The 27854-nt window shown below is 65.1% G+C and overlaps 1 protein-coding gene across 1 annotated transcript; it reads left to right on the top strand.

Annotated features, from left to right (window-relative positions):
- The first annotated feature begins 782 nt into the window (after positions 1–782).
- STRC (stereocilin) lies at positions 783–26385 on the top strand. The gene is given in 30 exon segments (XM_077829345.1): positions 783–888; positions 1349–2350; positions 2455–2479; positions 3427–4705; positions 6412–6474; positions 6747–6833; positions 7015–7181; positions 7593–7779; positions 9105–9220; positions 9506–9638; positions 10178–10360; positions 12705–12743; positions 13087–13254; positions 13508–13651; positions 13767–13825; positions 13933–14056; positions 14224–14315; positions 15822–15957; positions 16040–16239; positions 16322–16412; positions 19158–19326; positions 19698–19867; positions 21284–21412; positions 21636–21684; positions 21687–21777; positions 22090–22238; positions 23837–23934; positions 26102–26162; positions 26165–26248; positions 26330–26385. Coding segments are annotated over 30 exon segments (5457 nt in total).
- The last annotated feature ends 1469 nt before the right edge of the window (positions 26386–27854 follow it).

Here is a 27854-nt window from a genome sequence, read left to right on the forward strand (position 1 = left end):
AAAGAGATCAGGTGAGCTGGGATTCGCCTGCCAGCCCCGCTGACAGTCTCTGGTGTCATGGTACAGGTCCTGTTCCCTGACAGCGAGCTCCCCGCTCCCCAGTCCAGCTGAACGCCCCTGTGACCACCAGCTTCCCCGGCCTCTGGCTTCTGGGGGCTCCTGCCCTGCATAAGAACACAGAGAAATGGCTTTGTCCCCCTGGTGCTTCTGGCTGCTGCTGCTGCAACCTCTGCCCCTGGCGGTTGAGTGTGGAGGTGCTTGGGGCATGGGGGGCATCGGCACGCAAAGCATCTCTTCCTGGGGTACGTTCCTGAGGGGCAGCGGCTCAGCGTCACAAGGGAACCAGGGGGCAGCAGGGAGCAGAAACCCAGGTTGCCATCGCACAGGTGTTGGGGTGGCAGGGCAGGTCAGGCCAGCAGACCCACTAGCCTCACATCCCTGGGCCTGACTGGGGCCAAGTGCTGAAAACCCTGTCCCAGGACAGTGCCAAGTCAAAGCCCACCCAGCCCCCTTGGGCCGATCTCGGGTGGCTGGCCGGAGCTGTGTGGCATGAAAAGGTATTTCCTTGGATCAGATGTAAACGTGCCACCTGTCGGTGTGGCTGGTGCCCCTTGCTTGTGCATGACAAGAGGGCGCCTAGTAACGCCGTGGGCAGCTCTCTGGGGAGTGGCATGTGCCTGGCTACAGCAATGACCCGTTTCTCGCGTCACAGGGCTGGGACAGGGAGGTGAACATGCAAAGGTGGTGCTGAGAGCCCAGGCACTCTCACGGCAGCAGACCCCATGCACAGGTGGGCCCAGGGATTCCTGGACAGCCAGGTCTGGAGCGGCACTGAGCTGGGGCATGGGGAGCTGCAGGTGCTCAGCCCCTCTCGGAGACCTGAGGAAGGTGTGAGGCAGGTGTCACCAGTTGGTAGGGCTAGATGAGCACAGCATGGCTGGTGTTGTGCAAGTCCCGGCCCTGCAGCCTGCACACGCTGGAGCTGAAGGGGAGAGGGAGGGGAGTGCCCCGCACTCAGCCAGTTGCTGGGGGAGGTCCTGCCTTATGGAGCCTGAAGGGCACCGTGCGCTTGGCAGAGAGCTGAAAGACACCGGCCCTGCCCCAGCGTGCTCCCAGGTGCCCAGGCAGGGGGGCCTGAGCCAAAATTGCAGATGGGCAGATATGAAAGCCTATGTGCTGCACCTGATTGGCTAGGAATTGCTGCTTGATCACCAGCTGCAGGGTGATGTGGACCCACAGTTGCTGGGCAGGTAGATGGGATCCTTGGTGGGTATGAGGCCAGGTGACCCTTGTTCTCAGTCTGGGGCCCTGCTCCAGGCCATTTCAGCCAGCTTGGCTTCCCCTGCAGGAGTATCCCCAGAAGGGCACGGGGTCCCAGTCCAGGACCTCATCTCCTTCCTGATGTTGGAGGGCGGGCGGCGGTCTGGTGGCTCTGTCCTGTCCAGCCTTCCAGCAGGCCTGAGGCGGCAGGAGGACGTGCAGTCTCTGGTGAGGAGCTTGCTGGTGGGGCTGGAGTCCCTGGGAATCCTGCCTACGGCCGGGAGTTCCCCGCTCCGGGCCCTGTGGCAGAGCCGCGGCAGCAGGAGCTGGATTTCTGGCTTTCTCTACAACATCTCCATGCACCTGGAGAAGCAGGAGCTGGAAGAGCTGGGGGGCAAGTCCTGGGGGAGCCTGCCGCAGCATTACCTATCTCAGCCCTCCCCGACCCCCACTCTGCAGCTGAGGGACGTCCTGGTCTCGCTGAGGGGCAGCCGTGACTGGGACATGCTCCAGAGCCTCATCCACAGCCTGCTCAGCCTCTTCTGCAGAGACCAGACCCTGCTGCTCTTCCTGCAGCAGAACTGGGGCCGGCTCAGCAGCCTGGGGGAGGCCCTGGACCTGGCGCTGCCCACTGGGGTGCTGGGCCAGGGCAGCCCTGACTTGCAGGGCACCTACTGCACCCTGACAGGCCGTGGGAACTGCAGCTCCAGCGCAGACTGGATGTCGCAGCTGCTGAAGCTGTTTGAGGGCACCCGCCGGATGCCAAGGGTCCATCTGCAGCCTGGAGGCCCAGTCCTGGCTCCTGACCACTGGAAACCCTTCCGCGTGCTGCCCTCCCTGAGCCGCAGTGCCAGCAGCCTCCTGCAGATCTCCCGGACCAAGCAGCCAGGGCTGGGCTCCGGGGGGGGCTCCGCGGACACCCTGTGGGGGGCCCTGGAGGAGGCCAAGCAGCGTCTCCTGCCGAGGGTGGGCCGATCGCTCTACACCAGCTTCAGGAGGAAGGTCTCGCGTGTGACGAGTTTGCTAGTGGATGAGGTCTCGGTGGCCCTCGGCGTCCCTCAGTCGGATCGAGGGGGGAAGTGCACCGTAGGTGAGTCATTCCTTCCCAGGACTCATGGGGCACTGAGGCACCAGGCACGGGCCGCACAGCCTGGCTCCAGACGCTCGCTCATTCCTTCCCTTCTCTTTTCTCAGGGACCCTGCAGCAGCTCCTGCTGTGGTGAGTCATGGATGCGGGCCGGCGTGTGGCTGGCCGTCAGACCCACGGGCTCCCAGCACTGCTAGATGGAAAGCCCCTGCTCGTGCCAGGCTCCACGCAGGGTCACCCCAGTCCTGGGCTCAGGGGCTCCTGGGATTTCAGCAAAGAAGCCTCGGCCGTAACCTTCCTCTGGCCCGCCCTAGGTCCAGAGCCGACTACTCATCTGCCTGGGGAGAGTCACTGGAGGAGCTCTCGGAGCGGGGCCTGGCTGGGGCCATGGCAGACACAGTGCTAGCTGCTGGGGCCACCTAGGGCCCATGAGCTCTGTGGCTGCGTCCCTGGCCTCTTGAGGGAGGACAGGAAGAGACATCCCTTTCCTTCCTCATGGACAGGGGCTGCAAAGGCAAGGGGAAGCTGTGCGAGCTGGGGGGCTGGGATATCACATGGCAGCCATGGCTGTCACACCCCCTAACAAACAGGCTGTGAATGGAGCTGGTTCCCGCACAGGTGCTGTTGCCCCCAATGGCCTTGCTGTGGGGCAGGTTGCGTTCCCTGGGAGAGGAGGGGGCTCTCCTGGCCCATGGGGGACTGGGGTCAGGCGGAGAAGTTGTGGGACTCCCTGTGAGAGGGGCCCAGGTCCCAGGCGAATGCTGAGTGCTGCACAGAGGAGGAGGAGAACCTGCTGGGGGCGGAGGCAGCTTATGCTGTGGGCGAGGAGCTGCGTGGCTAGGGGGTGGCTGAGGGGTATGCGGTGAGGCAGGGCCCAGGCATGGGGGGTGTGGTGGGAGGACTGAGACGGCAGAGTGTGTCCCTGGGCCCTGGCCTGTGGAGTGTGGATTGCAAGGCCAGAGGGTTTGGGAAGAGAGCGAGCATGCGGGATTTCCCCAGCCCATGCAGATGGGCTTCAGGGAGAGGGTGATGGAGGCTTAGCGAGGTGCGTGACCAGCTCCTCTGTCCGCTGCTAACAGGGGCATCAGGCACAACATCAGCTGGAACGCCCGGAACCTGGGGTTCAGGTCTAGGACCTTCCCATCTCCTCCACCAATCCTGAGCTGCATGCAGCCTGCCCGCAAGCCCCCCCAAGTCACAAAGAGGGCATCTGGAGACGCTTGGGGTGAGCCCTGGCCCTCAGCCGAGGTTATGGAGTCTGCCTGCAATGACACTATCCCAGGCCTGCCTGGCATCTCCAACTTCACTGCCTATCTTTACTGCAGCCTATTCAATGGCTCAGACAGCTCCAGCCAGCCACCCTCAGGCCTGGGGGCCGCATGCTCCAGCTCCGCCTGGTATTCCTCCTCCACCAGCGGGGACTCCATGTGGGTGAGGACGTGCAGGGAGTACTTCCCTGGCCAGTTCAACATCACGGTCTGTAGCAATGCCTCCCTGCTGCAGCTGCCCAGTCCCAACCAGCCTCTCATGGAGCAGTTGTGTGTCAACCTCTCCCTGCCCCACAAAGCCGGCAGATGTCTGGAGGGGCTGCCCGGGACCCCCTGGAGCCAGGAGGATTTCTGGAGCTGCTTTCTGGAAAACCAGACTCTCTGGACACAGTGGCTGTGCACCAATGAGAGCCTGCAGGAGGTATCCGCGGATCGCAGCGCCTGGATCTCCAGACTCTGCCATGGCCGCCAGCTCCAGACAAAGGCACTGAACTCCTCGCTGCTCAGGAACTCTGATCCCTGCAATTTCCATGCCTGGAGCCCCCAGGCGCTCAGGAATGCTAGCCTGATGGAGCAGTGCCGGGGGGTGAACCCCGCTAGCTTCCAGGAGCCGGTGTGTAGGAATTCCTCCCTCCTCCAGTCTTTGGTGTCTTCCCAGCCCTGGCTCATGGATCACTGCCTGGACTCCCTGCAGAATGGGCAGTGCTTCCTGCAGCGCCTCCTGGATATCCTGCCTATTTCCTCTCACGTGGACGCATCTCAGCTGTGCCGGGACCCTGCGTCCTACCTGCTGGGGCTGGTGTCCCAGCTCACGCACTGCGAGGAGGAGCCTCCCCGCTGGATCCTCAGCATGAACTATCTCCTGCGGCTGCTGGACTTCACCCTGCCCTTCTCCGAGCTGGACGAGGTGGGGCAGGCAGCCAGGGACCAGCTGAGTGAGGCCATCCTGCTCTCCAGCCTCCTGGACAACGGCTCCTTCTGGGCCTCGCTGGAGGTGAACTCCTCCCTGAGCATCCTGCGGGCTGTGGGCCAGTACTTGAGGCAGGAGCATGACGCCTCCTTCAAGGGAGAGCTGCTGAGCTGCTTGAGTGTGAGTGGGGCCACTCCCTGCCCCTGGCTGGTGGGACGCTCCTGCTCCCTGCCCGCCTCAGCCCCAGGGCCCGCTGCATGAGCCATGCTGGGGCTGAGCTCCAAACCTTGGTGCACCCCGAGGTGTGGGATCACTCAGGGCTGCAAGCCCCAACACAGCCACTTTGTGCGTGTGCCCTGGGGTCAGACAGATCCCGAACTGCTCTTGTCATCAGCTCTGTATGACGACCACAAGCCTCCCGTGGAGAGCAGGCCCCCCAGCACTGGATGCTGCAAGGACACTATGTCCCAGCCCGGGGAGGCCAGAATCCCTGAGTCAGGCTCTAAACACCATGAGATCTGACAAGAGAATGAATTCTGTGTCTGCTGCTTGGCCGCCGGCTTTCAGGGCTGTTCTGGGGCTTGTTTTCAAGGCTCCCTCTGCAGCCACGTGCTTGGTTCACAATGAAAGCTGAGCTTCTCACGGAGCCTGACACCAGGTGCACGAGGCTTGCAGCCCAGCAGTGGCGGGAACAGATCTGCAGTCTCCGAAGTCCTGGCCCACTGCCCCCTCCCTCACCCATACTCCCCTCTCATGTGCCTGGACTAAACAAATCATAGACCCACAGGGCCCACAAGGCCATCTAGTCTAACCCCTGCCAAAGTGCAGAAGTGGTTGTGGTGGAACTACCCAAGGCAGGTGCCATGTGCAGGGCAGGCTGGTGTGTGTCCATCAGGCATGCCGAGGGCAGAGCTGTCTGGCATGGAAGGCAAACCTGCCGGGAGAGCAGGAGACCAAGCGCTTTGAGCAGCTGCAAACTGAGGTCTGTGAATGCTGCTGAACCCAGAACCCCCTTGAAGCCCCAAGAGAACTGCCGGCCACCCAGCACATCTTTCCAGAACGGGAGCCAGCAACGCCGGGCGAGCAGCGGCGCTCTCTGGCAGGGCCCGCGAGCTGCAGCGACTCGTGCTGCTTCCTAGGGTTCATTGCTGGGGAGCCCTTCGACTAGGTTCCATGCCCTGTGGGGGTGGAGGGGCCCTTCAGCCTATAGCCATGTGCCGAGCTCCAGCAGACCCCCTCAGAGAGCCTGGGGCGAGGGCCGACAGCAAACCCTTGGCTGCAAGCTGCCCTGTTTGTGATGCTCCCCAGCAGCGACCGTGGGGGGCCAGCCCTGGAACTGGCTTAATGGGTAATTTAACAGCCAGCTGAGCAATTGCGTAGTCCCCCCAAACCTCCCCCTGAGATTCTGGGTCCCATCAGGCTTGGCACCGTTGGGCAGCGCTGGGCCCGGAGGCCTTTGGTTAACGCAGTTTCCTTTTGGTTTCACGGTGGCCCACTGCAGGGAGCACAGTCCCAGCTGCCCTGGCGTTCCCCTGCCCCATTTGCACCAGACAGCCCAGTGACTCCTGCGCTGTGGGGAAGGGTCAGGTCTGCACAGCCAGGGGCCCAGATTAACCCATCTCTGGAATAAGAGCCCCTGTTGGTCTGCTGGAATCCAGGACTGTCCTGGGGCCAGGAGAGTGACAGAGGGAAAGAGCCCAGACCTCTGGAGAAGTCCCACCTCTGGCCTCTCTGTCTCTGGCACCAGCGCCCTAGTGGCAAATGCAGTTTATTCCCCTTCCCAGGGGATCGGAGGGTAGCTGTAGGCATGCTGGGGATCGAGGGGTGCCTGGGGGAAGGGCCAGCGGAGGGTCCCTTGCTGAGAGCTCTCCTGTTCTCTCCTGCAGCCTGTGCTCTGGGATCTGATCCAAAGAGAAGAGGGTTCCCCGGTGCTGGAAGTCCTTGTGCAGGTACTGACCCCGCTCAGCAGGGCCTGGGAGCTGTTTCCACTCCCTCCCTGGCAAGAGCCCCTCCCCGCGGCCGCAGATTCCATAGGTGCCCCCGGGTGAGGCGGGTGCCCTGTACTCCAGTAAGACACTTGCCACTTTCCTGCAGCCCATGCACCTTGCCCTGGCACTAGCTCTTGTGTTTGATGGGGACTCCAGCCTACTCGGCTTGCTGGGCCCCGCCCTGGCCACGCAGCTCCGTGGGCCCCGCTGTGACGCTCTGTCCTTCCCCACAGGAATACCTGCAGCTGCCGCAGTCGGCGGAGAGCGAGGCAGTGCGGCGTTTCCTGCCCCTGCTGCACCGCTCCTGGCCCCGGCTGCAGGTGGGCAGCACGCACCTGGGGGAGGGGGGGGGGGAAGGTCACTGGTGCCTTGGAGACGAGGGTGCATTGCGGTCACTGGCCCACGTTAGGGGGGTCTCCTCGTGTGGGCATGGGGTCATCTGGCCCGCAAGGGCTGGGGTCCTGCCAGAGTGTGGGGAGCCCTAACCGGCTGCTCCCGCAGGCTCCCATGTCGGATGGGCAGCTGCTGCAGCCTCTCGCCTCGCAGCTGATGGGCCGGTTCCCCCAGCTCACCCCGCAGCTCTTCGTTGACCTGTCGCAGTTCATACCGCTCATGGCCGCGTCCGACATCGTGAGGGTCCCACCTGCCCTGCTGGCCAACGAGAGCGTGTGAGTGAGGCCCTGGAACGTTCCCCCGTAACACCCCCTGCCTCAGCCCTAGACCCATCTCACCCCAAACTGCCCCCCAATTCTGAGCCCCTGACACCTGGTAATGCCACTCCCACGCTGAGCCCCAGAGCCCCATAACCCACTCGCCCTGTAGTGTGCCCCGGTCCCCTCACACACGCACCAGATCAGCCCCCAGCACCTGGTCACCCAGCCCCTGCTCTGACCCCCAGCTCCCACATGTCCAGTCCAGCGTGGGGGTGCCCCAGGGCTGAGGAGCGGGTGCTGGGGTGCCTCCTGGGGGTGCTGGGGGAGGGGAGCCAAGCCAGCTTGGCACTGGGCGGGCTGAGTTCAGTGGGGTTCTCTCTAGGCCTTGCCAGCTCTAACTCTAGCTCTAACGTGCCGCCCCTCCAGCTTAGCGGCTCAGGGGACTCACAGCGCCCACATGAAGCTGGTGCAGAAAAGTGCCTTTGCCAAGCTGCTGCTGCAGGTTCAGCTCCTCGGGGACGTGCCCACATGGCGCCCGGGCTTCCTCCGCACCATCCAGCCCCTGCTGCCTCGCCTGCCACTTCGTCGCTTTGTGCAGCTCACTCCTCAGCAGGTGGGGATGCGGCACCGTCCAGCCAGCGGGCCCGGCGGCTCGGCCGTGTTGGAGCTCTAGCCCCTGACAAAGTCACCGCTGGTGGGGGCTGATCCCATGTCCGTTCTGTCCTGGGGCCACTGGCTCTGTCGCACGGGGCCATTTCTGTGTCACTCCCTGCCTCCCAGGCTCAGTCCCAGTGTTCCCGCATCCCCAGGCCTCAGGAGCCTCCCCTCCAGGCCCTGCACCCCCAAGGGCAGGGACCCCTCCAGGCTCTGCACCCCCATGAGCTGGGACCCCTCCAGGCCCGGCACCCCAAGGGCTGGGATCCCCCCATGCCCTGTGTGACGGTGCTGCCTGTGGGAGCCCGCTGAGGTCATTCAATCCGGGTGAACTGCAAACAGAACGGGGCAGACAAATCCCAGACGGTGGTGGATATTCCAATACTTAGATTTACCCAGCCAGCCCAAAACAGCTTCTATAGCACCTCCCTGGGTTCTCAGACGTCCAAACAACGCAGTGCCCTTAAAGTAGCTAGCCGCAGGCCTCCAGCCAGACACACACGTCAAACATAGGATGATAAATTCTGAAAATCTTATTTCATCATATAAAAGAAAAGGTTCTCCTGACCCCAAAGGGACCAAGCCCCAGACCCAGGTCAAATGATAACTCAGATCTTACCCCAAATACATGCTTATAGTCAATTCTTATTAACTAAACTAACATTTATTAAAAAAGAAAAGAGAGAGAGTGTTGGTTAAAAGATCAATATACAGACAAAAAGAAAAGGAGTACTTGTGGCACCTTAGAGACTAACCAATTTATTTGAGCATGAGCTTTCGTGAGCTACAGCTCACTTCATCGGATGCATACTGTGGAAAATACAGAAGATGTTTGTTTTTATACACACAAATCATGAAAAAATGGGTGTTTATCACTACAAAAGGTTTTCTCTCCCCCCACCCCACTCTCCTGCTGTTAATAGCTTATGTAAAGTGATCACTCTCCTTACAATGCGTATGATAATCAAGGTGGGCCATTTCCAGCACAAATCCAGGTTTTCTCACCCTCCCAAACAAACCGACTCTCCTGTTGGTAATAGCTTATCTAAAGTGATCACTAATGTAAGGAGAGTGGCTCTGTCACCCTTCAATGAGGTATTATATTACACTCATAACGTCACATTGTGCACCCCAAAGGCTGGGATCCCCCACTTCCCAGGATCCTCACCTCTAGGCCCTGCACCCCCAAGGGCTGGGATCCCCCCATGCCCCTGGCAGCTGAGTGTTGCAAAGGATTTGGTGGTGATGCCCCTCGAGTGCACTAGGCCTGTCTCTGCTGCACAGATCCAGGGGCTGGCAGACGGTTGGCAGGATGTCCGGCTGGGGCTGGCCCAGGGGCGCCATGTGGCTCACAGCTTGATAAACATGAGCCGTGGGGCTGGTGAGGAGCAGGTGCACAGGTGAGGGGAGCCCGCGGGGGGGTGGGGAAGTCGTGTCATTGCTGCAAGGCCTGAGGGGGGTCCTGGGGCTTGTGTTGCCATGTAGGGGTCGTGTCATCTCGTGGGGTTTGTGTCATTGTGGGGAGGTTGTGGGGGTCGTGTCGTCGCTGCAGGGCCCATAGTGGGGAGTCAGGTCGTCCCTGCAGGGCCCGTGGGGGGTCAGGGTGATGCCATTCCTTGGGGCAGGCTCACTCTGTGGGGCCCAGGCTCCTGCCCCCAGTTAAGGGACTTCTCTTCACTCTCCAGGTTGGGGGTCCTTGCTTGCTATCTGAGCCCTGAAGAGTTGCAGGCCCTGGCCCCACTGCGTGACCCCTTGGGGCCGGTGGAGCGGAGCTTGCTAGCATGCGCTGCCAATGGGGTGCTGCGCCAGCATGGACGGGTGAGCGGAGCTGCTGTGGGGGCTCCTGTGTGTGTGCAGGAACATGACTGTCCTGCCCCGAGCCGTGGGGCCAGCAGGATGTAGGCCCAGGCCTGGCCTCCCTCTGGGAGGGAGCAAAAGCCCCTTGGAAGCCAGCCTCGGGGCAGAGCCAGTGCCAAGCGGCGAGGCAGAGGAGTCATCAGGGCCAGGGCTGGGCTCTGCTACCATCATGCCTGGAGCCCAGGGGCCGTAGCGTGAAGGGCTTGGCTTGGGGGGCTGCTGGGGTGACGGCTGAGTGGCCAGGGCCCGTGTTGGTTGGCTCTTGCTCTGAGCTGCAGGGGAACATGGCTGACGGGCAAGGTGCTGGCTGAGCTGGCTCTGTTTGCAGGGGTTAAAAACTTCCCCAAGGCACAAACCCTTTGCCCTTGGAGGGTACACTGCCGCCCCCAAGTGATTTAGACAAAGAATCAGGGAAAAGATCACTTGGAATTCCTATTCCCCCAAAATATCCTCCCAAGCCCTACACCCCCTTCCAGCATGCTCTCCCCTCCTGCTTGCAGGTTGCTTACGTGCTGGCGGATTTGTTGCGCTCTGCCAGCCTGGCTGCTGTCCGGCCGCGGGAGCTGCGCGCCTGGCGAGGCATTGTTCCAGAGCTGGGGGTGAGGTTCCTGCAGCACCTGTCAGCCGCACAGGTCAGGGCTCTCCTTCCAGAACTGCAGGCTGCACACCTGACACCTGCCCAGGTGAGTACCCAGCCTGCTCACCCTCCCTGAACCCCAGTGCCCCCTGCTGTCTCTCATACCCGGAGCCGCACCTGGGCACCAGGCCACACCATGCAGCAGGGACGTGTTCTGCGGCAGGCACGTCTGGGACACACTGCTGGCTGCTGGGGGCCCTGTGTGGGGAAGGAGGGTGACCAGCCCAGCCTAGCCCAGCCACCTGGAGCCTTCATGGGCTTGCCAAGGTGCTCCATGTGCCAAGGCATCCCAGGAGCTCACTGTGTGCAGGGCACACATTGCGCTGTACAGGCCGCCCTGCCCACGGGCAGCTGGACATCACCCCCAACTCTGGCAAAGATCAGGGAGCTGAGTGCTCGGGCGGAGCCACAGGATCAGTGCTACACCCCCAGTTTTGGAACAGTCCCCCAAAGGGGGTCACTCATCCTTCAGGGTTGGCCGTGCAGCCTCCCTGCCTCCAGAGACTGAATCTCTGGGGCTCCAGCCCTCCTGCTTCACAGGGTGAGCTCTGCCCAGCGAGTCCAACTGCAACAGCCTGGCAGAGACTCACCCACTCTGCAGGGACTAAGCACCTCGCCCAGTGGCTGCAGGGACGCGCACGCTGTGAAAACAGTCGGGTTATAAAAAGAAAAGGAGTACTTGTGGCACCTTAGAGACTAACGAATTTATTTGAGCATGAGCTTTCGTGAGCTACAGCTCATGCTCAAATAAATTCGTTAGTCTCTAAGGTGCCACAAGTACTCCTTTTCTTTTTGCGAATACAGACTAACACGGCTGTTACTCTGAAACCAGTCGGGTTATAGTCACCTGGACACAGCCTAGGGAGCCCTTCAGGCAGCACAGAGAAATGGTCCATGCTGGCCAGCCCAGAGCACTTCACCAGCCCCGCTGCCGTGAAGCCCAGTTCAGGCTCCGTCTGTCTCTCTCAGGCCTGGTCTGTGCTAGAAAATCAAGTTAGTTTAACTGCATCAGCCAAGGGTGTGAAAAGTCCACCCCCTGAGTTAAGCCAACCTGGGTCCTGGTGTAGACAGTGCCTCCTGGGTAGATGGGTTCCTACCCTCGGGAGACCCCCGCACCAGGTCGGCAGTGTCTGCACTGAAGCGCTGCAGGGGCACAGCTGGGCTGCTGGAGTGTTGGAAGCGGAGACAAGAGCTCGGTCTGAGCTCCTTCGTCAGATCCCCGGTGAGAGCCCCGACTCCCTCCAGCAGCCGGCTCCTGTCCTTGCACCTTCCCCGGCCTTTGGGCTCGAGCTGGCACTTTGCGGGGAACTTCAGCTCCCTTGGGGTCCATGTCAGTGACCTGGCGATTGGGTTTCCATAGAGATGAGGTGGGGCCCTGAGAGCAGACAGTTTCTCCCCCGCCCCGTAGCCATGCAAAATACAGGGGAAACTGAGGCACACATTGGATTTAAGACAGTATTACAGAAAATTCCCACTCTATCACACATACCAGTGACCCTGCCAAGCCGCCCAATGCTGCAGCCTGGGCAGCCACATACAGACTGTCACAGAGTTACCGGGCGATGCTCTGGACCTGCTCCCTACGAAGCCAGTCAGGACTCTGGGGAAGTCTCCTCTCTGGGAGCAGACTGCAGGACACACAGCTCACACAGCTTCCACCTTCCTGGGTCTGACCTCGGAGCATTCAGCATCCTCTGCCCCTCCTTGCGCTTCCCCCAGCAAGTCCACCCAGGTGGCGTCTTGGGGAAGCCAGAGGGTCCTGCCCCCCAACTCTGCAGTCAGACGGGACTCTCAGCCAGCCAGTAACACAGAAGGTTTATTAAACGACAGGAACATGGTCTAACACAGAGCTTGTAGGTGCAGAGAACAGGACGTCTCAGCTGGGTCCATTTTGGGGGGCAGGGAGGCCAAAGCCTGGGTCTGGGCCTCCCTTCATATCCCAGCCAGCCCCAAACCGAAACTCTCTCCCGCCGCCCCCTCCCAGCCCTCTGTCTTTCTCCCCCGGCCCGGAGGCCACCTGATTTTTTTGTTTTTTAACACCTTCAGTTGGCCCCTTTGCAGGGGGGAAGGGCCAGGCCATCAGTTACCAGGAAACAGGGTGTCGGCCATTCATTGTGTCCAGACCCCTGCACACACCTGCCCTCTAGGGCTCTGCAATGATCATACACCCTTACCCCACCCCCTAGATACTTAAGAACTGCCTAGGGGAAACTGAGGCACCCCCACAATATTCAGAGGAAACATTAAGAACAGTCCCACTTTGTCACACAGACCCTGATGCCACAGGACTGTGCAGGGCTCCCTGCCCTGCAAGCTGCCCCTGGCCTGGCCCGCATCCCCAGGTTAGGGTTCCGGCTTCCAGCTCTTCACAGTCTCATCTTTTCTTCCAGGCGTCTGTGCTGCTCATGCAGGCTGTCCGGACCGAGAATGTGAGTGTGGGGCTCTCCCCAGAGCAGCTGCCCCGACTCCCCTGAAGTGCTCTGCAGGGTGGGAGCAGGCCCAGTGTCTGTAGCCTGAGATGTGGTGCCCCCCTCTCTCATGCCCTGTTAAAATTTCCCTCTGCTTTGGTAGTGGCCTTCCACCCCTGGGTCCCCCACTGGCCCCCTCAGGCCCCCAGCCCTCCCTGCTGTGGGCACAGCCCCTTATGCCCCCCCCCAGCCCTCCCTGCTCTGGGCATAGCCCCCCTGCCCCCCCCTCCTGGCTCTAGGATGGACGCCCCCCAGCCTCGCACTTCCCCCCTCCAAATCTCCTCCTCTGTTGTTTGCCTGGCAGGTGACAGAGGGTGTGGTGAGCAGGCTGTGCCCCCTGCTGCCAGGCCTTGGGCCCGAGTCCCTCCAGGCCATTCCCACTCACACCCTGGCCCAGGCGTGTGAATGCCTGGCCACCGCTCTGCCTTTGCTCTCGGCCCCCCAGAAGGCAGCCCTGCTGCAGGCTCTGCAGGTACCAGGGGGCTGGGGGCTGGAGGGGACGCTGAGGGCTGTTGGGCGGAGAGGAGAGGGTCTGGGGATGTTGGGCTGGGGGGCAGAGGTCGGGGCACTGGAGGTGCAGAGTGGGCAGGACCTGGGGGGGATATTGAGGGGCCTGCACGGATAGCTGTGCCGAGCCCAGCTCCCTATGCAGCAGGACCTGGCTCTCACTCTGCCCGCCCATGGTGCCGTGTTCTCCTGGGTCACAGGCTGTGTCTCCCCTGCAGAGGCTCAGCCGTGAGCAGCCGGCCCGGAGCATCTGGCCAGACTGCCTCCTGCCCTTGGTGCCCCTCAAACTCCTGTGCCTGGATGCAGCGACTCTGCTGGGGCAGAGCAGCCGGTTCTGGGAGCTGCCCTGGTCCCAGCAGCAAGTAACATGCTGTCACCAGGTTTTGGAGGGAGGAGCCAAGCTCCCAGGGCAGAGCCGGGCTGAGGGCTCTGGGCTGCTGTGCCTGGCTGACCCCTCCCCTCCCTGCTTCTCCGCAGGCCCAGTTCCTCTGGAGGAAGGTTGAAGCGGGCACCAATGTGAGCCAGGATACCATTCGGTGAGGCATCATGGCAGGGCCTAGCCCAAGCGTCTGGCCCCACCAGAGCTGGCTCTGCTCGAGTGGGGTGGTGGACGAGGTGCTGTCTGACACTGTCCCCTTGGCAGGGCGCTGGGGACTCTGGTGGTTGGCATGGGCTGTGCCAGCCTGCAGCAATTCAGTCGGAGGGCGGATTTCCTGGGGGTTCTCCGGCTTCTCTATGCGTGTCCCAGCAGCCTGCCTGGGAGCCTGGTAAGAAATGAGTTGCTCACTGTGACCCTGGCCTGGACGTCCGGTGCCCTCTGCACTGTGATGGCACCCCCAGCCCCGCTCTGAGACATGCATTGTGGACCCCTGCCCTGGCCGGGTCCAGGCGAGGCTGTGTGTCTCCTTTGCCCAGCCTCACTTTGTGTCCACAGAGGCGGTGTGTCTGGGAGGAAATCTGCAGGCGGCCAGGACTCTCTGGGGAGGAGCTGGTGTGGCTGGGACCAAAGTTCCTCATGGATTTACCGTAGGTTGTCCTGCTGATTCACCTGTCATGGGGCATTAACAGCTGCAGGAAGAGCACTGGGTGCTGAGCCGGTCCCCCCCTCCTCTCCCACCTGGGTACCCCCCACACACACACCTGATCTGCATACCCCTCCCTGCTCTCACCAGTACCCCCGCCAGCCATGCATGGATACCCCCTGCACTGGGACCCCTGCTTGGGGTCACAGATCTGATTGGGTGCCCCCTGCTGGCTACCACCACTGGTATGCTGTGCGGGAAGTCCAAACCTGCAGGGTCCACCCCTGCCCCAAGCTTGGAGTCCCTAGGCAGACTCTAGGGTACAGACCCGCAGTCTGGCCAGGTGCCAGATTCCCACGGATTCTGACTGTGCAGACCCCCCTGCTGGAGGTCACCCCAGAGGGTGGCCTGCTGAGGATGAGGGAGCTCCCGGCAGTCAGAGCACAGACACACATGGACATAGAGCCCAACACGTCTCTGCTCTTGGCACTCAATTCCCGGGAGGCAGGTGGGGAGCTCGCCCCCAGGGCCACTGAGTCTGAGCCATCAGAGCCAGGATTGCGAGTCCCAGCTCTGCCTGAGCACTCTACACCCTGGGGGCTGGATTCTGGGAGGCTTGAACTGCCCAGGGACCTAGCGGCTGGGTCCCTTCGCAGCTGCCTGGTGGGAGCCGAGAAGGGGAGTGTGACAGACCCCACTGAGACCCCCATTGAGGCTCTGTGCTAAGGTAGCCCCACCCCTTGGCCCTGCTAGTCGGGCATGGTAGGGCAGAGGGCTTTAAAAGGGGGAGGCTACAGTCAGCAAGGGGGACGCCCTGAGGTGGGAAGGTCTGGAGTGGCTCCTGAAGCGGCAGGAGGAGCCCCCACACCAGACACGTCCCCCCCACCCCAGCCCCTCGTGAGAAGCCCAGCAAGCCCAGGGGGCAAGCCCAGGAGGGCGTTGCTGGCGGTGACTTGGCCAGAAGGAGTTCAGGAAAGCTGCTCTCCAGGGACCCCTGAGGTTAGACGGCAAGAAGCTGGAGACTCCTTTCTCCAGAGGGAGGAGACAGCTCACCGGCCCTGGGTGCCATACACCTCGCCTTCCTGGTGCCGAGGGCAAAGGCCAGGCACAGCCGGGAGCCGGCTTCCCCCAGCCGCTGGCCCAGCCAGTATAGCCCCAGAGCCTGTGGGGAGCAGTCCCCACAGGACCCTTGACTTGGTGCCCCAGACCTGTGGGTGCGTTTCCTGAGTGCCTGCTGGGCCCTGCCTTGGGCCCTGCCCCACCCAACCCTGCACTTCTCTGTCCCAGCCGCTACCCTCCACCCCTTGCCTGGCTCTGCCACCCCCCATCCCGGGCCCCACCCCATCCCAACCGGAGTCCTGCCCTGCCTCATGCCCTGCCCCGCTGTATCCTTGGCCTTTTCCGTCGCCTGGCTCTGCCCCGGCCCGTCATGGGCCCTGCCCCCCGCTGGGCCTTGCTTCCCCCCACCCAGGCCCTGCCGGCTGCAGTGAGGTGTCTCTGGCTCTTTCAGGGTGAAGCTTGTGGACAAACTGCCCAACAACTCGGTCAGGCTGATTCTGGACTATGTGAGCAGCCGCCCGCAGAGCCTGCTGGTGCTGCCGCCCCACCGCCGGGCTGCCCTGGCCCACAGGGCCCTGCGCCTCCTGGTAAGGAGGGGAGGGGTTCCTGGCAGGCAGCTGCAGGGAGGGCAGGGCAGGGCCTGACCCGCTCTGCTCCCTCTCCTGCCAGCAAGCGCCGACCGAGACCGAGATCCCAGGCGAAGTTCTGGACCTTCTAGGCCCGCTGCTGGGGTTCCTAGGCGCGGAGGCTGCTGCCCACATCCAGCCCGAGAGCCTGCTGCTGTGCCTGGAGGAGCTGCAAGCGGCCTGCCTGGCAGAGGGGTTTGCTGAGGAGCTGGGGAGGCTGGTGCTGACGGAGCGGGTGCTAGGGTAAGGCGGGCCCCAGCCCTGCAGAGCCGGCCCCGGCGCCACTCGCTGCCTCTTCCTGCCTCACCCTGCTCTTCCCACGCAGCCCGCCGCAGCGCTGGAGCCTCCTGGACATGCAGCAGCTGGGACGTCTGGTGTTCCTGCTACCGGTGGAGAGCATCCGGCTCATCCCAAGGGTGAGACCGGGGCCCCCGGGCCCTGTTCCTCTGCCCATCCCCCTGTTCCTCCCGCACTTCGTCCCTCTCCCCGGTCTGTCTCTCCGCCCGTCCTCTCCCTCCGTCTCCCTGCCTGTCCCTCTGCCCATCCCTCTGTTCCTCCCGCACTTCGTCCCTCTCCCCGGTCTGTCTCTCCGCCCGTCCTCTCCCTCCATCTCCCTGCCTGTCCCTCTGCCCATCCCTCTGTTCCTCCCACACCCCGGTCAGTCTCTCCGCCCATCCCGTCGCCCCATCTGTCCCTCCACCCCATCCCTCTGCCCATCCCTCCGTTCCTCCCGCACTTCGTCCCTCTCCCCGGTCTGTCTCTCCGCCCGTCCTCTCCCTCCGTCTCCCTGCCTGTCCCTCTGCCCATCCCTCTGTTCCTCCCGCACTTCGTCCCTCTCCCCGGTCTGTCTCTCCGCCCGTCCTCTCCCTCCGTCTCCCTGCCTGTCCCTCTGCCCATCCCCCTGTTCCTCCCGCACTTCGTCCCTCTCCCCGGTCTGTCTCTCCGCCCGTCCTCTCCCTCCGTCTCCCTGCCTGTTCCTCTGCCCATCCCCCTGTTCCTCCCGCACTTCGTCCCTCTCCCCGGTCTGTCTCTCCGCCCGTCCTCTCCCTCCGTCTCCCTGCCTGTCCCTCTGCCCATCCCTCTGTTCCTCCCGCACTTCGTCCCTCTCCCCGGTCTGTCTCTCCGCCCGTCCTCTCCCTCCGTCTCCCTGCCTGTCCCTCTGCCCATCCCTCTGTTCCTCCCGCACTTCGTCCCTCTCCCCGGTCTGTCTCTCCGCCCGTCCTCTCCCTCCATCTCCCTGCCTGTCCCTCTGCCCATCCCTCTGTTCCTCCCACACCCCGGTCAGTCTCTCCGCCCATCCCGTCGCCCCATCTGTCCCTCCACCCCATCCCTCTGCCCATCCCTCTGTTCCTCCCGCACTTCATCCCTCTCCCCGGTCTGTCTCTCCGCCCGTCCTCTCCCTCCGTCTCCCTGCCTGTCCCTCTGCCCATCCCTCTGTTCCTCCCGCACTTCGTCCCTCTCCCCGGTCTGTCTCTCCGCCCGTCCTCTCCCTCCATCTCCCTGCCTGTCCCTCTGCCCATCCCTCTGTTCCTCCCACACCCCGGTCAGTCTCTCCGCCCATCCCGTCGCCCCATCTGTCCCTCCACCCCATCCCTCTGCCCATCCCTCCGTTCCTCCCGCACTTCATCCCTCTCCCCGGTCTGTCTCTCCGCCCGTCCTCTCCCTCCGTCTCCCTGCCTGTCCCTCTGCCCATCCCTCTGATCCTCCCACACCCCGGTCAGTCTCTCCGCCCATCCCTCCGTTCCTCCCGCACTTCATCCCTCTCCCCGGTCTGTCTCTCCGCCCGTCCTCTCCCTCCGTCTCCCTGCCTGTCCCTCTGCCCATCCCTCTGTTCCTCCCACACCCCGGTCAGTCTCTCCGCCCATCCCGTCGCCCCATCTGTCCCTCCACCCCATCCCTCTGCCCATCCCTTTGTTCCTCCCGCACTTCATCCCTCTCCCCGGTCTGTCTCTCCGCCCGTCCCCTTCCTCCGTCTCCCTGCCTGTCCCTCTGCCCATCCCTCTGATCCTCCCACACCCCGGTCAGTCTCTCCGCCCATCCCATCGCCCCATCTGTCCCTCCACCCCATCCCTCTGCCCATCCCTCCGTTCCTCCCGCACTTCATCCCTCTCCCCGGTCTGTCTCTCCGCCCGTCCCCTTCCTCCGTCTCCCTGCCTGTCCCTCTGCCCATCCCTCTGATCCTCCCACACCCCGGTCAGTCTCTCCGCCCATCCCGTCGCCCCATCTGTCCCTCCACCCCATCCCTCTGCCCATCCCTTTGTTCCTCCCGCACTTCATCCCTCTCCCCGGTCTGTCTCTCCGCCCGTCCCCTTCCTCCGTCTCCCTGCCTGTCCCTCTGCCCATCCCTCTGATCCTCCCACACCCCGGTCAGTCTCTCCGCCCATCCCGTCGCCCCATCTGTCCCTCCACCCCATCCCTCTGCCCATCCCTCCGTTCCTCCCGCACTTCATCCCTCTCCCCGGTCTGTCTCTCCGCCCGTCCCCTTCCTCCGTCTCCCTGCCTGTCCCTCTGCCCATCCCTCTGATCCTCCCACACCCCGGTCAGTCTCTCCGCCCATCTCGTCGCCCCATCTGTCCCTCCACCCCATCCCTCTGCCCATCCCTCCGTTCCTCCCGCACTTCATCCCTCCGCCCGTCCCATCGCCCCGTCTGTCCCTGCACCCCATCGCTCTGCCCCATCCCTCCGCCTTGTCCCTCTGCCTGCCCCCTCCCCGCATCGCCCCATCCCCTCTCCCCGTCACCCTGCCCATCGCCCTGCCCGTCCCTCTGCCTCGTCCTCCCACGCTTCATCCCTCCGCCCGTCCTGGGTCTCGTCGCCTTGCCTGTGCTTCACCCTGTCGCCCCATCGCCCTGTCCCTCCACCGACGCCACACCAGCTGCACCCCATCCCTTTGTGTGTCCCACACTGGCCAGGCTGGTCCCTGCCCTCCACCCCCCACGCGTCTCATGCTGGGGCCCACCCCTCTCCTCTGTCCTGGGCCTCTCATGTCAGCTGGGCTGTGCCCTGCCCCACCAACCCCCATGCCGTGCCCCGCCCCGCCCTCCCCTTCACCCACATATCCTGTGCTGTGCCCCCCGTGTGTCCCACACTAGCCATGCCCCGTTCAGGTGGGTGCTGCAGCAAGCTCCATGCTCAGCCCTGCTCACTCTTGTGTCCCCCAGGAGGTGCGGAGCAGAGACACCCTGGAGCAGCTGCTGCAGAGCCAGCGGGAGTGGGAGCAGAGCGAGCCAGGCCGGCTGTGCCAAGCCCCTGGTGCCCAGGGAAGGGTGAGGAGCCGGAAGGAGGCGCTGGTGGCCTGGCTGGTGAGGAGCAGCCCGGTGGGGGGACAAGGTGAGACTGCGGGGTCACACAGCCCCACTGGCACTGCCCGTTCTCTGCCCCATCCCCTCCCCCAGCACAGTACCATCACCTTTCCTGCTCCCCCGGGCAGCCCACCCCAGGGGGTGCCATCTCCATGTGTCCTTCCCCTTTGGGGCAGGCCCCCTAACTGCCGCGGGGCCATCTCCGTGTGTCCTCCCAACCCGGGACAGGCCCCCCCTCCAGCGCAGTACCATCTCCATGTGTCCCCGCAGTGGGAGGCTCCACCAATGCCAGACACACCAGCTCCCTTGCCCCGCAGCGTCTGTGGGGAATGGGGTGGGCAGGGCAGAGCTCGGTGACACCACCCTGGCCGGAGGGCGCTCACGCTTCGTTCTTGGCAGACCCTGTTCCCAGCTGTGCTGACATGCGTGCCACCTGCCCTGCGGCCTGGAGCACGGCACAGATCGCCAGCGTGGCTCTGTCCCACTTCGAGGGCTGCCTGGGTCTCATCAGTCAGGACCCCGCACTCTCCCCCGAGCAGCTCCGCCCCGCTCTGGGCAAAGCCAAGCAGGTGAGAGACAAGCCGTTGTGCTGGGGGCGCTGGTGTGGCCAGAGCCCTGGCTGAAACCCCTGGGGCCTGGGGCAGGCAGAGCGCCGTGGTTAGGTCCCAGCCAGCACTGGTACCACTGAAGGGTGTGCGTGGGACATGGAATGGGAGATGGGCGGGTTCTACGCTCACTGAGGCAGGGAAGAGGGTGGGGGGAGCTGTACTCATCAAGTGGGGGAGGGGGGATCCAGGCTTACTCAGTTGGGCAGCCAGCAGTGGGGGGAAGCTGGGCTTGCTGCAGGGAGGGGAGGAGAGGTGTGCTTGCTAGGCTGTGTCAAATGTGAGAATTTTGGTAATATTTTTATGATGCCTGTATGTGCCTCAGTTTCCCTCTGTGCTTTGCATTGCTAGATGCAGAGCGAACGGTTAAAAGCTGCTCTTGAAGCAGGGCATGAGCTGTCTGGGTCAGTCTGACTGTCTGGGGTGAGATAAGTGCAGAGCCAGCGCTGGGCCTAAGCCCACTAAGCAATTTCTTAGGCCTCTGAGCAGCTCAAGGGGACCCCCATTCGCTTTGTATTAGAAGGACGTGTCTGTTTTAGTACTGGGGGGACGTTCCTGTGCAGGGCCCCGACAGGCTGGCCCCAGCTCTCTAGGAATGGGCCGTTATGGACCCACATCACTGCAGGATCTGGAGGGACAATGGGAAGCCCAAGGGTTATTTCACAGCTAACAATGTGAGCTCTGCAGGAATCTGGCCATGGACAGAATCCTACTGGGCTGGGATCAGACCTGGTCTCTGGGGAGACCCAGGAGCTCCCCTGGGACCGACACAACGGGGCCGGGAGGGAGGGGAACCAAGATGGTTCCTTCAGCAGCCTGGCTTGGGGAGCCTGGCTTGGCCAGGCTGGATAATGGCTGAACCCGGGCGGCTCTGTGCTGCCCGAAGGCCTTCCCAGGCCGTGCGCAGGACTAATACACTGGCTCTGGCTGGACAAGGCTGCCTGCCGGCGCTGCAGGCGTGTGCTGCTGGGCATCGCTCGCCCAGAGACTGCAGCTCGGCCCAGCTGGACTGGCAGGGCAGAGCTCCTGGGGAAGACGCTGCAGGGCTGCGGCCCAGAGGCTCACGTGCCCTGCCCTGAAGGTCGGGTGGGACCCTCAGAGTCTGGGACACTGAAGGGCTCCTCCAAGGGGCTGTTAAGAGCTGGGGCATAGGAGAGCCTGGGGAGCTGTGCTGGGGGGAGCCGTGCCCATCGTGGGGAGGGGGGAGCCGTGTCCATTGGGGGGAGGGGGGAGCCGTGCCCATAGGGGGGAGGGGGGAGCTGCATCCATTGGGGGGAGGGAAACCGTGCTGGGAGGAGCCGTGCCCACTGGGGGGAAGGGGAGCTGTGCTGGGGGGGCACCATGCTTGCAACATGCTGTCCTGTCCTTCGTTCCCTGCAGCTGTTTGGAACCGCCCAGCCCATGCAGCCAGTTCGTGTCCTGCAGCTGGGCCTACTGGCCACCCAGCTGAGCGAGCAGGAGCTGAGCTCTCCAACTGGGGGGCCCTCTCTGTCCTGGGGGTCCTGGAAGGCTGGACAGCAAGACAGGTAAGGCCTCATTCAGTGCCCCTGGGCCATGGCAAGGAGCCCAGCCCTCCTGTGCCCCAAAAGCCCCTGGCCCCGCTTCCCAGCCCAGCCCCTGCTCATGGGGATCGGGGCTGGGGCCCAGCCCTGCTGCCCGCTGAGTGTGGGTCTGGCTGGGGCTGAGGGGGCTGCCCTGGGCTATGCTGACAGGGGCCGCTCTTCCCCCCCAGATGCAAGCCACGGTCTCCAGCTTTCTGCGCCAGAGTGGGGTGAGTGTGCAGGCCTGGCACTCCCAGAGCTGGCTGCCCTCGGGCACCTCCTGTGTGGTCTCCGTGCCGACGAGATGCGGATGCTGAACAGCCGGGAGTTCAGGTCTGGGACTGGGGGAGCAGCCACGGGGAGGGACTGGGGGGGGCCCTTTGGGGGCTGGAGTTCAGAGTCCCGGTTTATAGGTGTTAATGCTGCTCTGAGTCCAGCAGCCAGAGAGCGAGAGGCAATTGGGAGTTGTCCAGCAGTGGGGTGTGAGACGTGTGTGCTGGTCCAGGGGAGCAGTGTCAGCCTTGGGGGCACTTGTGGGGAGGTTCCTGGGTGCCAGCCCTGTCTCAGCTGGCCATCAGTGTTGGGGGCGGAGGCAGTGACTCAGGGGGATGGGTCTGACATGGGTTCTGCTCCCTTCTCTCACAGCCAGGCTGCCCCGTTCGTGGGCTCCCTGTGGCTTGGTTGCTCGGAGAGGCAGCTGGAGACGCTGGCTGAGCTGCTGACGTCCCGCTCGGCATTTGGCCCCGTTAGCAGCTGGGGCCCCGAAATCTTCACTGAGATCGGAACACTGGCAGGTGAGGGGGGCTGGGTGGGGCGGGGCAGTAGGGCTCTGGGAAAGGTGGTGGGAGGCAGAGCAGCTGAGGACTGTGAAGTGGGGGAGTGTGGGAATGGGCCTTCTGCTCTGAACTGCCTGGCCAGTGCCCTGCAACTCCTAGCGTCCCCTGTGTGTAAGACAGACCAGACCCACAGCCCATCTAGCCTGGAACGTCCTGGCCCCCTGCATCAGCTCTGACCCACGGCCCATCTAGTCTGGAACGCCCTGGCCCCCTGCATCAGCTCTGACCCACAGCCCATCTAGCCTGGAACGCCCTGGTCCCCTGCATCATTCTGACCCACGGCCCATCTAGCCTGGAATGCCCTGGTCCCCTGCATCATTCTGACCCACGGCCCATCTAGCCTGGAACGCCCTGGCCCCCTGCATCAGCTCTGACCCACGGCCCATCTAGCCTGGAACGCCCTGGCCCCCTGCATCAGCTCTGACCCACGGCCCATCTAGCCTGGAATGCCCTGGCCCCCTGCATCAGCTCTGACCCACGGCCCATCTAGCCTGGAATGCCCTGGCCCCCTGCATCAGCTCTGACCCACGGCCCATCTAGCCTGGAATGCCCTGGCCCCCTGCATCAGCTCTGACCCACGGCCCATCTAGCCTGGAACGCCCTGGTCCCCTGCATCAGCTCAGAGCCGCGGCCCCATCCAGCCTGGAACCTCCCCCACCACATTAGACCAGGCCCCTGGGTCCAACCAGCTCAGTGGAACCAGCTCAGCTCCCCTCCCCTCAAGAGTCCCAGATCCCAAGGCCAGAGGGGACCGCTGTGCCCATCTAGTCCGACTAGCCTAGCACAGGCCAGAGACCAGCCCCACAATGACCCAGAGCAGAAAACCCCCAATCAGGATGTAAGCCTGGCCAGTGGTGGAGACTCCCCCAGGCCCTTGGGCCACAGGGCCAGTGATTAATGACGCACTGGTAAATATTTAGGCCTTATTTCCAGCCTGACTTTATCCAGCTCCAGCTGCTAGACCAGAAGGCTGATCCCAGCTAGGTCAGTGCCCCCATGAGGGCTTCCCTGGGGGGCGGGTGGGGAGGGGAGGGGGCGTTTGCCCTGGGTCCCCTGTTTGACAGGGCCCCCAAACCTGGTGACGTTACGACCTGGTGCACGGGGATGCAGCACCATTGAGGTTTGCCCAGTGGCCCCTCTCTCGTCATGATGGACGGATGGCCAGGCCAATCATGAGTAGTGCTGCGAACCTTTGCCCCTGGTCGCAACACCTGCAGGGGGGGTGCTGGGCCCAGCCCCACAGAACAGGAGCCGCCTCGGCCGGTGAGTGCAGGCCAGGCCCCCTTTCAGACCCACCTCCCAACACACTCTCCAGGGGCTCTCCTCAGGGGTGGTAGGTTTGGGTGGGGGAGAAGCTCAGTTTCAGATTTTGTTCTGGGCCCCCCAAAATCTCTGTGCATCCCTGATCACCACCACCGCACTGGACCAGACCACGGGGTCCACCTAGCTTGGTCCCGCCCGCGCTGGTCTCCGGTGCATGGTTCCCTTTGGGGCTGGGCTATGGGGCCGGGGAGAGCCTGGGGTGGTGGCCAGCCCTGCTCCATGTCCCTCTCCAGCTGGGCTCCAGGACATCGCCCTGTCCTCACTCGCCCCCGAGCAAATCCAGGCGCTGACCCCGCTGGCCATCGCGGTGATCCCCGCACCCAAATTCACCGTGAGTTGCACCCCTGCTTGTGCCCACAAAACCCCTTCTTCCTGCACTGCCGTGTGGCTGGGGCCTAGCTCCAGCATAACGAACCACAAAGCTGAATTCTGACTGGGGACAAAGGGGTCAAGTCTAAGGAGGTGGGGTTTGGGACCTCTGCCATGGGCAGGGCTTGGGGGGGACAGGGGACTGGGATCCTCCCCCCAGTGGGCAGAGCTCAGGGGGGGAAGGAGCTGGGATTCCCACTGTGGGCAGAGCTCGAGGGGCAGGATCCCACCCCAGGCAAAGTTCAAGGGGCAGGGGGGTGGGACCCCACCCCCCCGTGGGCAAAGCTCGGGGGGGCAGGGGGCAGGGGGCTGGGACCCACCCACCCCGTGAGCAGAGCACAGGGGGACAGGGGGCTGGGACCTCCCCCCCACGTGGGCAGAGCTCAGGGGGGCAGGGGGCTGGGACCTCCCCCCCCCGGTGGGCAGAGCTCGAGGGGGCTGGGACCTCCCCCCACGTGGGCACAGCTCGGGGGGGCAGGGGGCTGGGACCTCCCCCCACGTGGGCACAGCTCGGGGGGGCAGGGGGCTGGGACCTCCCCCCCACGTGGGCAGAGCTCGAGGGGGCAGGGGGCTGGGACCTCCCCCCCCCCGGTGGGCAGAGGTCGAGGGAGCAGGGGCCTGGGACCCCCCTGTGGGCAGAGCTTGGGGGGACAGGGGCCTGGGACCCCACCGTGGGCAGAGCTTGGGGGGACAGGGGCCTGGGACCCCCCCGTGGGCAGAGCTTGGGGGGACAGGGGCCTGGGACCCCACCGTGGGCAGAGCCCGGGGGACAGGGGCCTGGGACCCCCCGTGGGCAGAGCCCGGGGGACAGGGGCCTGGGACCCCCCGTGGGCAGAGCTTGGGGGGACAGGGGCATGGGACCCCCCGTGGGCAGAGCCCGGGGGACAGGGGCCTGGGACCCCCCCGTGGGCAGAGCCCGGGGGACAGGGGCCTGGGACCCCCCCCGTGGGCAGAGCCCGGGGGACAGGGGCCTGGGACCCCGCCGTGGGCAGAGCCCGGGGGACAGGGGCCTGGGACCCCCCGTGGGCAGAGCCCGGAGGACAGGGGCCTGGGACCCCCCGTGGGCAGAGCCCGGGGGACAGGGGTCTGGGACCCCCCGTGGGCAGAGCTCGGAGGACAGGGGCCTGGGACCCCCCGTGGGCAGAGCCCGGGGGACAGGGGCCTGGGACCCCCCCGTGGGCAGAGCCCGGGGGACAGGGGCCTGGGACCCCACCGTGGGCAGAGCCCGGGGGACAAGGGCCTGGGACCCCCCTGTGGGCAGAGCTTGGGGGGACAGGGGCCTGGGACCCCCCGTGGGCAGTGCCGGGGGGACAGGGGCCTGGGACCCCCCGTGGGCAGAGCCCGGGGGACAGGGGCCTGGGACCCCCCGTGGGCAGAGCCCGGGCGACAGGGGCCTGGGACCCCACCGTGGGCAGAGCCCGGGGGACAGGGGCCTGGGACCCCCCCGTGGGCAGAGCTTGGGGGGACAGGGGCCTGGGACCCCCCGTGGGCAGAGCCCGGGGGACAGGGGCCTGGGACCCCCCCGTGGGCAGAGCTTGGGGGGACAGGGGCCTGGGACCCCCCGTGGGCAGAGCCCGGGGGACAGGGGCCTGGGACCCCCCGTGGGCAGAGCTCGGGGGACAGGGGCCTGGGACCCCCCGTGGGCAGAGCCCGGGGGACAGGGGCCTGGGACCCCCCCGTGGGCAGAGCTTGGGGGGACAGGGGCCTGGGACCCCCTGTGGGCAGAGCTTGGGGGGACAGGGGCCTGGGACCCCCCCGTGGGCAGAGCCCGGGGGACAGGGGCCTGGGACCCCCCGTGGGCAGAGCCCGGGCGACAGGAGCCTGGGACCCCCCCGTGGGCAGAGCTTGGGGGGACAGGGGCCTGGGACCCCCTGTGGGCAGAGCTTGGGGGGACAGGAGCCTGGGACCCCCCCGTGGGCAGAGCCCGGGGGACAGGGGCCTGGGACCCCCCGTGGGCAGAGCCCGGGGGACAGGGGCCTGGGACCCCCCGTGGGCAGAGCCCGGGGGACAGGGGCCTGGGACCCCCCGTGGGCAGAGCCCGGGCGACAGGAGCTTAGCCCCGGGGTCATTCTGCTGACCCAGGTACCGGCCCAGCTGTTCCGTGCTGTGATGCTGCGGCTCCTTTGCAGGTGGTTTTCAGCCCAGCCCAGCTGCTGGGCTTCCCCAGCGCCCAGGCCTCAGCCGTGACCCCCAGCAGCACGCGCGGCTCAGCGCCGAGCAGAGGCGAGCAGTGGCCAGTGCCCAGTACGAGGGGGAGGTCGCCCAGGATGGCAGGGGTGAGAGTTCAGCTCCTCGCCCCCCCCCGCACCCCCCATTCCCACCCCCTGCCCCCAACAGTTTCTCCTGCATGTTCCCAGCCAAGCCCCACATGCCTCTGCCCCCTCCCTCTGGCGAGCTCGCAGCCGCCCCGTGACAGGCCGGGGCCTCCACCTCCCCTCTGGGGCTGGGTGGCTGGATGCACAGGCTGCTCTCAGGGGTATAGACTAGCAGGCAGGGCTGGGGTATTGCCCTGGGATTCACCCCTTGCCACAGGATTGGGCCCAGCCTCTCATCCCTGCTGAAGAGTCAGCCCTTGAGCCCCCAGACCCAACCCACAGAGCCTGGCATCAGCCCCCACGTGTGCAGTTGTGTCTGCGCGTGCCCGGGGGGCTGGGCGAGCCGGTGGGCTGGCACGCGGTCATGTCTGCGTGTACCCGAGGGGCTGGGCGAGCCCGTGGACTGGCACGCGGTCATGTCTGCATGTGCCCGGGGGGCTGGGCGTGCCCATGGGCTGGCACGCGGTCATGTCTGCGTGTACCCGAGGGGCTGGGCGTGCCCATGGGCTGGCACGCGGTCATGTCTGCGTGTACCCGAGGGGCTGGGTGAGCCCGTGGGCTGGCACGCGGTCATGTCCGCGTGTGCCCGGGGGGCTGGGCGTGCCCATGGGCTGGCACGCGGTCATGTCTGCGTGTGCCCGGGGGGCTGGGCGTGCCCATGGGCTGGCACACGGTCATGTCTGCGTGTGCCCGGGGGGCTGGGCGTGCCCGTGGGCTGGCACGCGGTCATGTCCGCGTGTGCCCGGGGGGCTGGGCGAGCCCATGGGCTGGTACGCGGTCATGTCTGCGTGTGCCCGGGGGGCTGGCACGCGGTCATGTCTGCGTGTGCCCGGGGGGCTGGGCGAGCCCGTGGGCAGGCACGCGGTCATGTCTGCGTGTGCCCGGGGGGCTGGGCGAGCCCGTGGGCTGGCACGCGGTCATGTCTGCGTGTGCCCGGGGGGCTGGGCGAGCCCATGGGCTGGCACGCGGTCATGTCTGCGTGTGCCCGGGGACTGGGCGAGCCCGTGGGCTGGCACGCGGTCATGTCTGCGTGTGCCCGGGGGGCTGGCACGCGGTCATGTCTGCATGTGCCCGGGGGGCTGGGCGAGCCCATGGGCTGGCACGCGGTCATGTCTGCGTGTGCCCGGGGACTGGGCGAGCCCGTGGGCTGGCACGCGGTCATGTCTGCGTGTGCCCGGGGGGCTGGGCGTGCCCGTGGGCTGGCACGCGGTCATGTCTGCGTGTGCCCGGGGACTGGGCGTGCCCATGGGCTGGCACGCGGTCATGTCTGCGTGTGCCCGGGGGCTGGGCGTGCCCATGGGCTGGCACGCGGTCATGTCCGCGTGTGCCCGGGGGGCTGGGCGTGCCCGTGGGCTGGCACGCGGTCATGTCTGCGTGTGCCCGGGGGGCTGGGCGTGCCCATGGGCTGGCACGCGGTCATGTCCGCGTGTGCCCGGGGGGCTGGGCGTGCCCGTGGGCTGGCACGCGGTCATGTCTGCGTGTGCCCGGGGGGCTGGGCGTGCCCATGGGCTGGCACGCGGTCATGTCTGCGTGTTCCTGGGGGGCTGGGCGTGCCCATGGGCTGGCA

Source organism: Eretmochelys imbricata, chromosome 10 (genome assembly GCF_965152235.1).
Source record: "Eretmochelys imbricata isolate rEreImb1 chromosome 10, rEreImb1.hap1, whole genome shotgun sequence".
NCBI lineage: Eukaryota > Metazoa > Chordata > Testudines > Cheloniidae > Eretmochelys > Eretmochelys imbricata.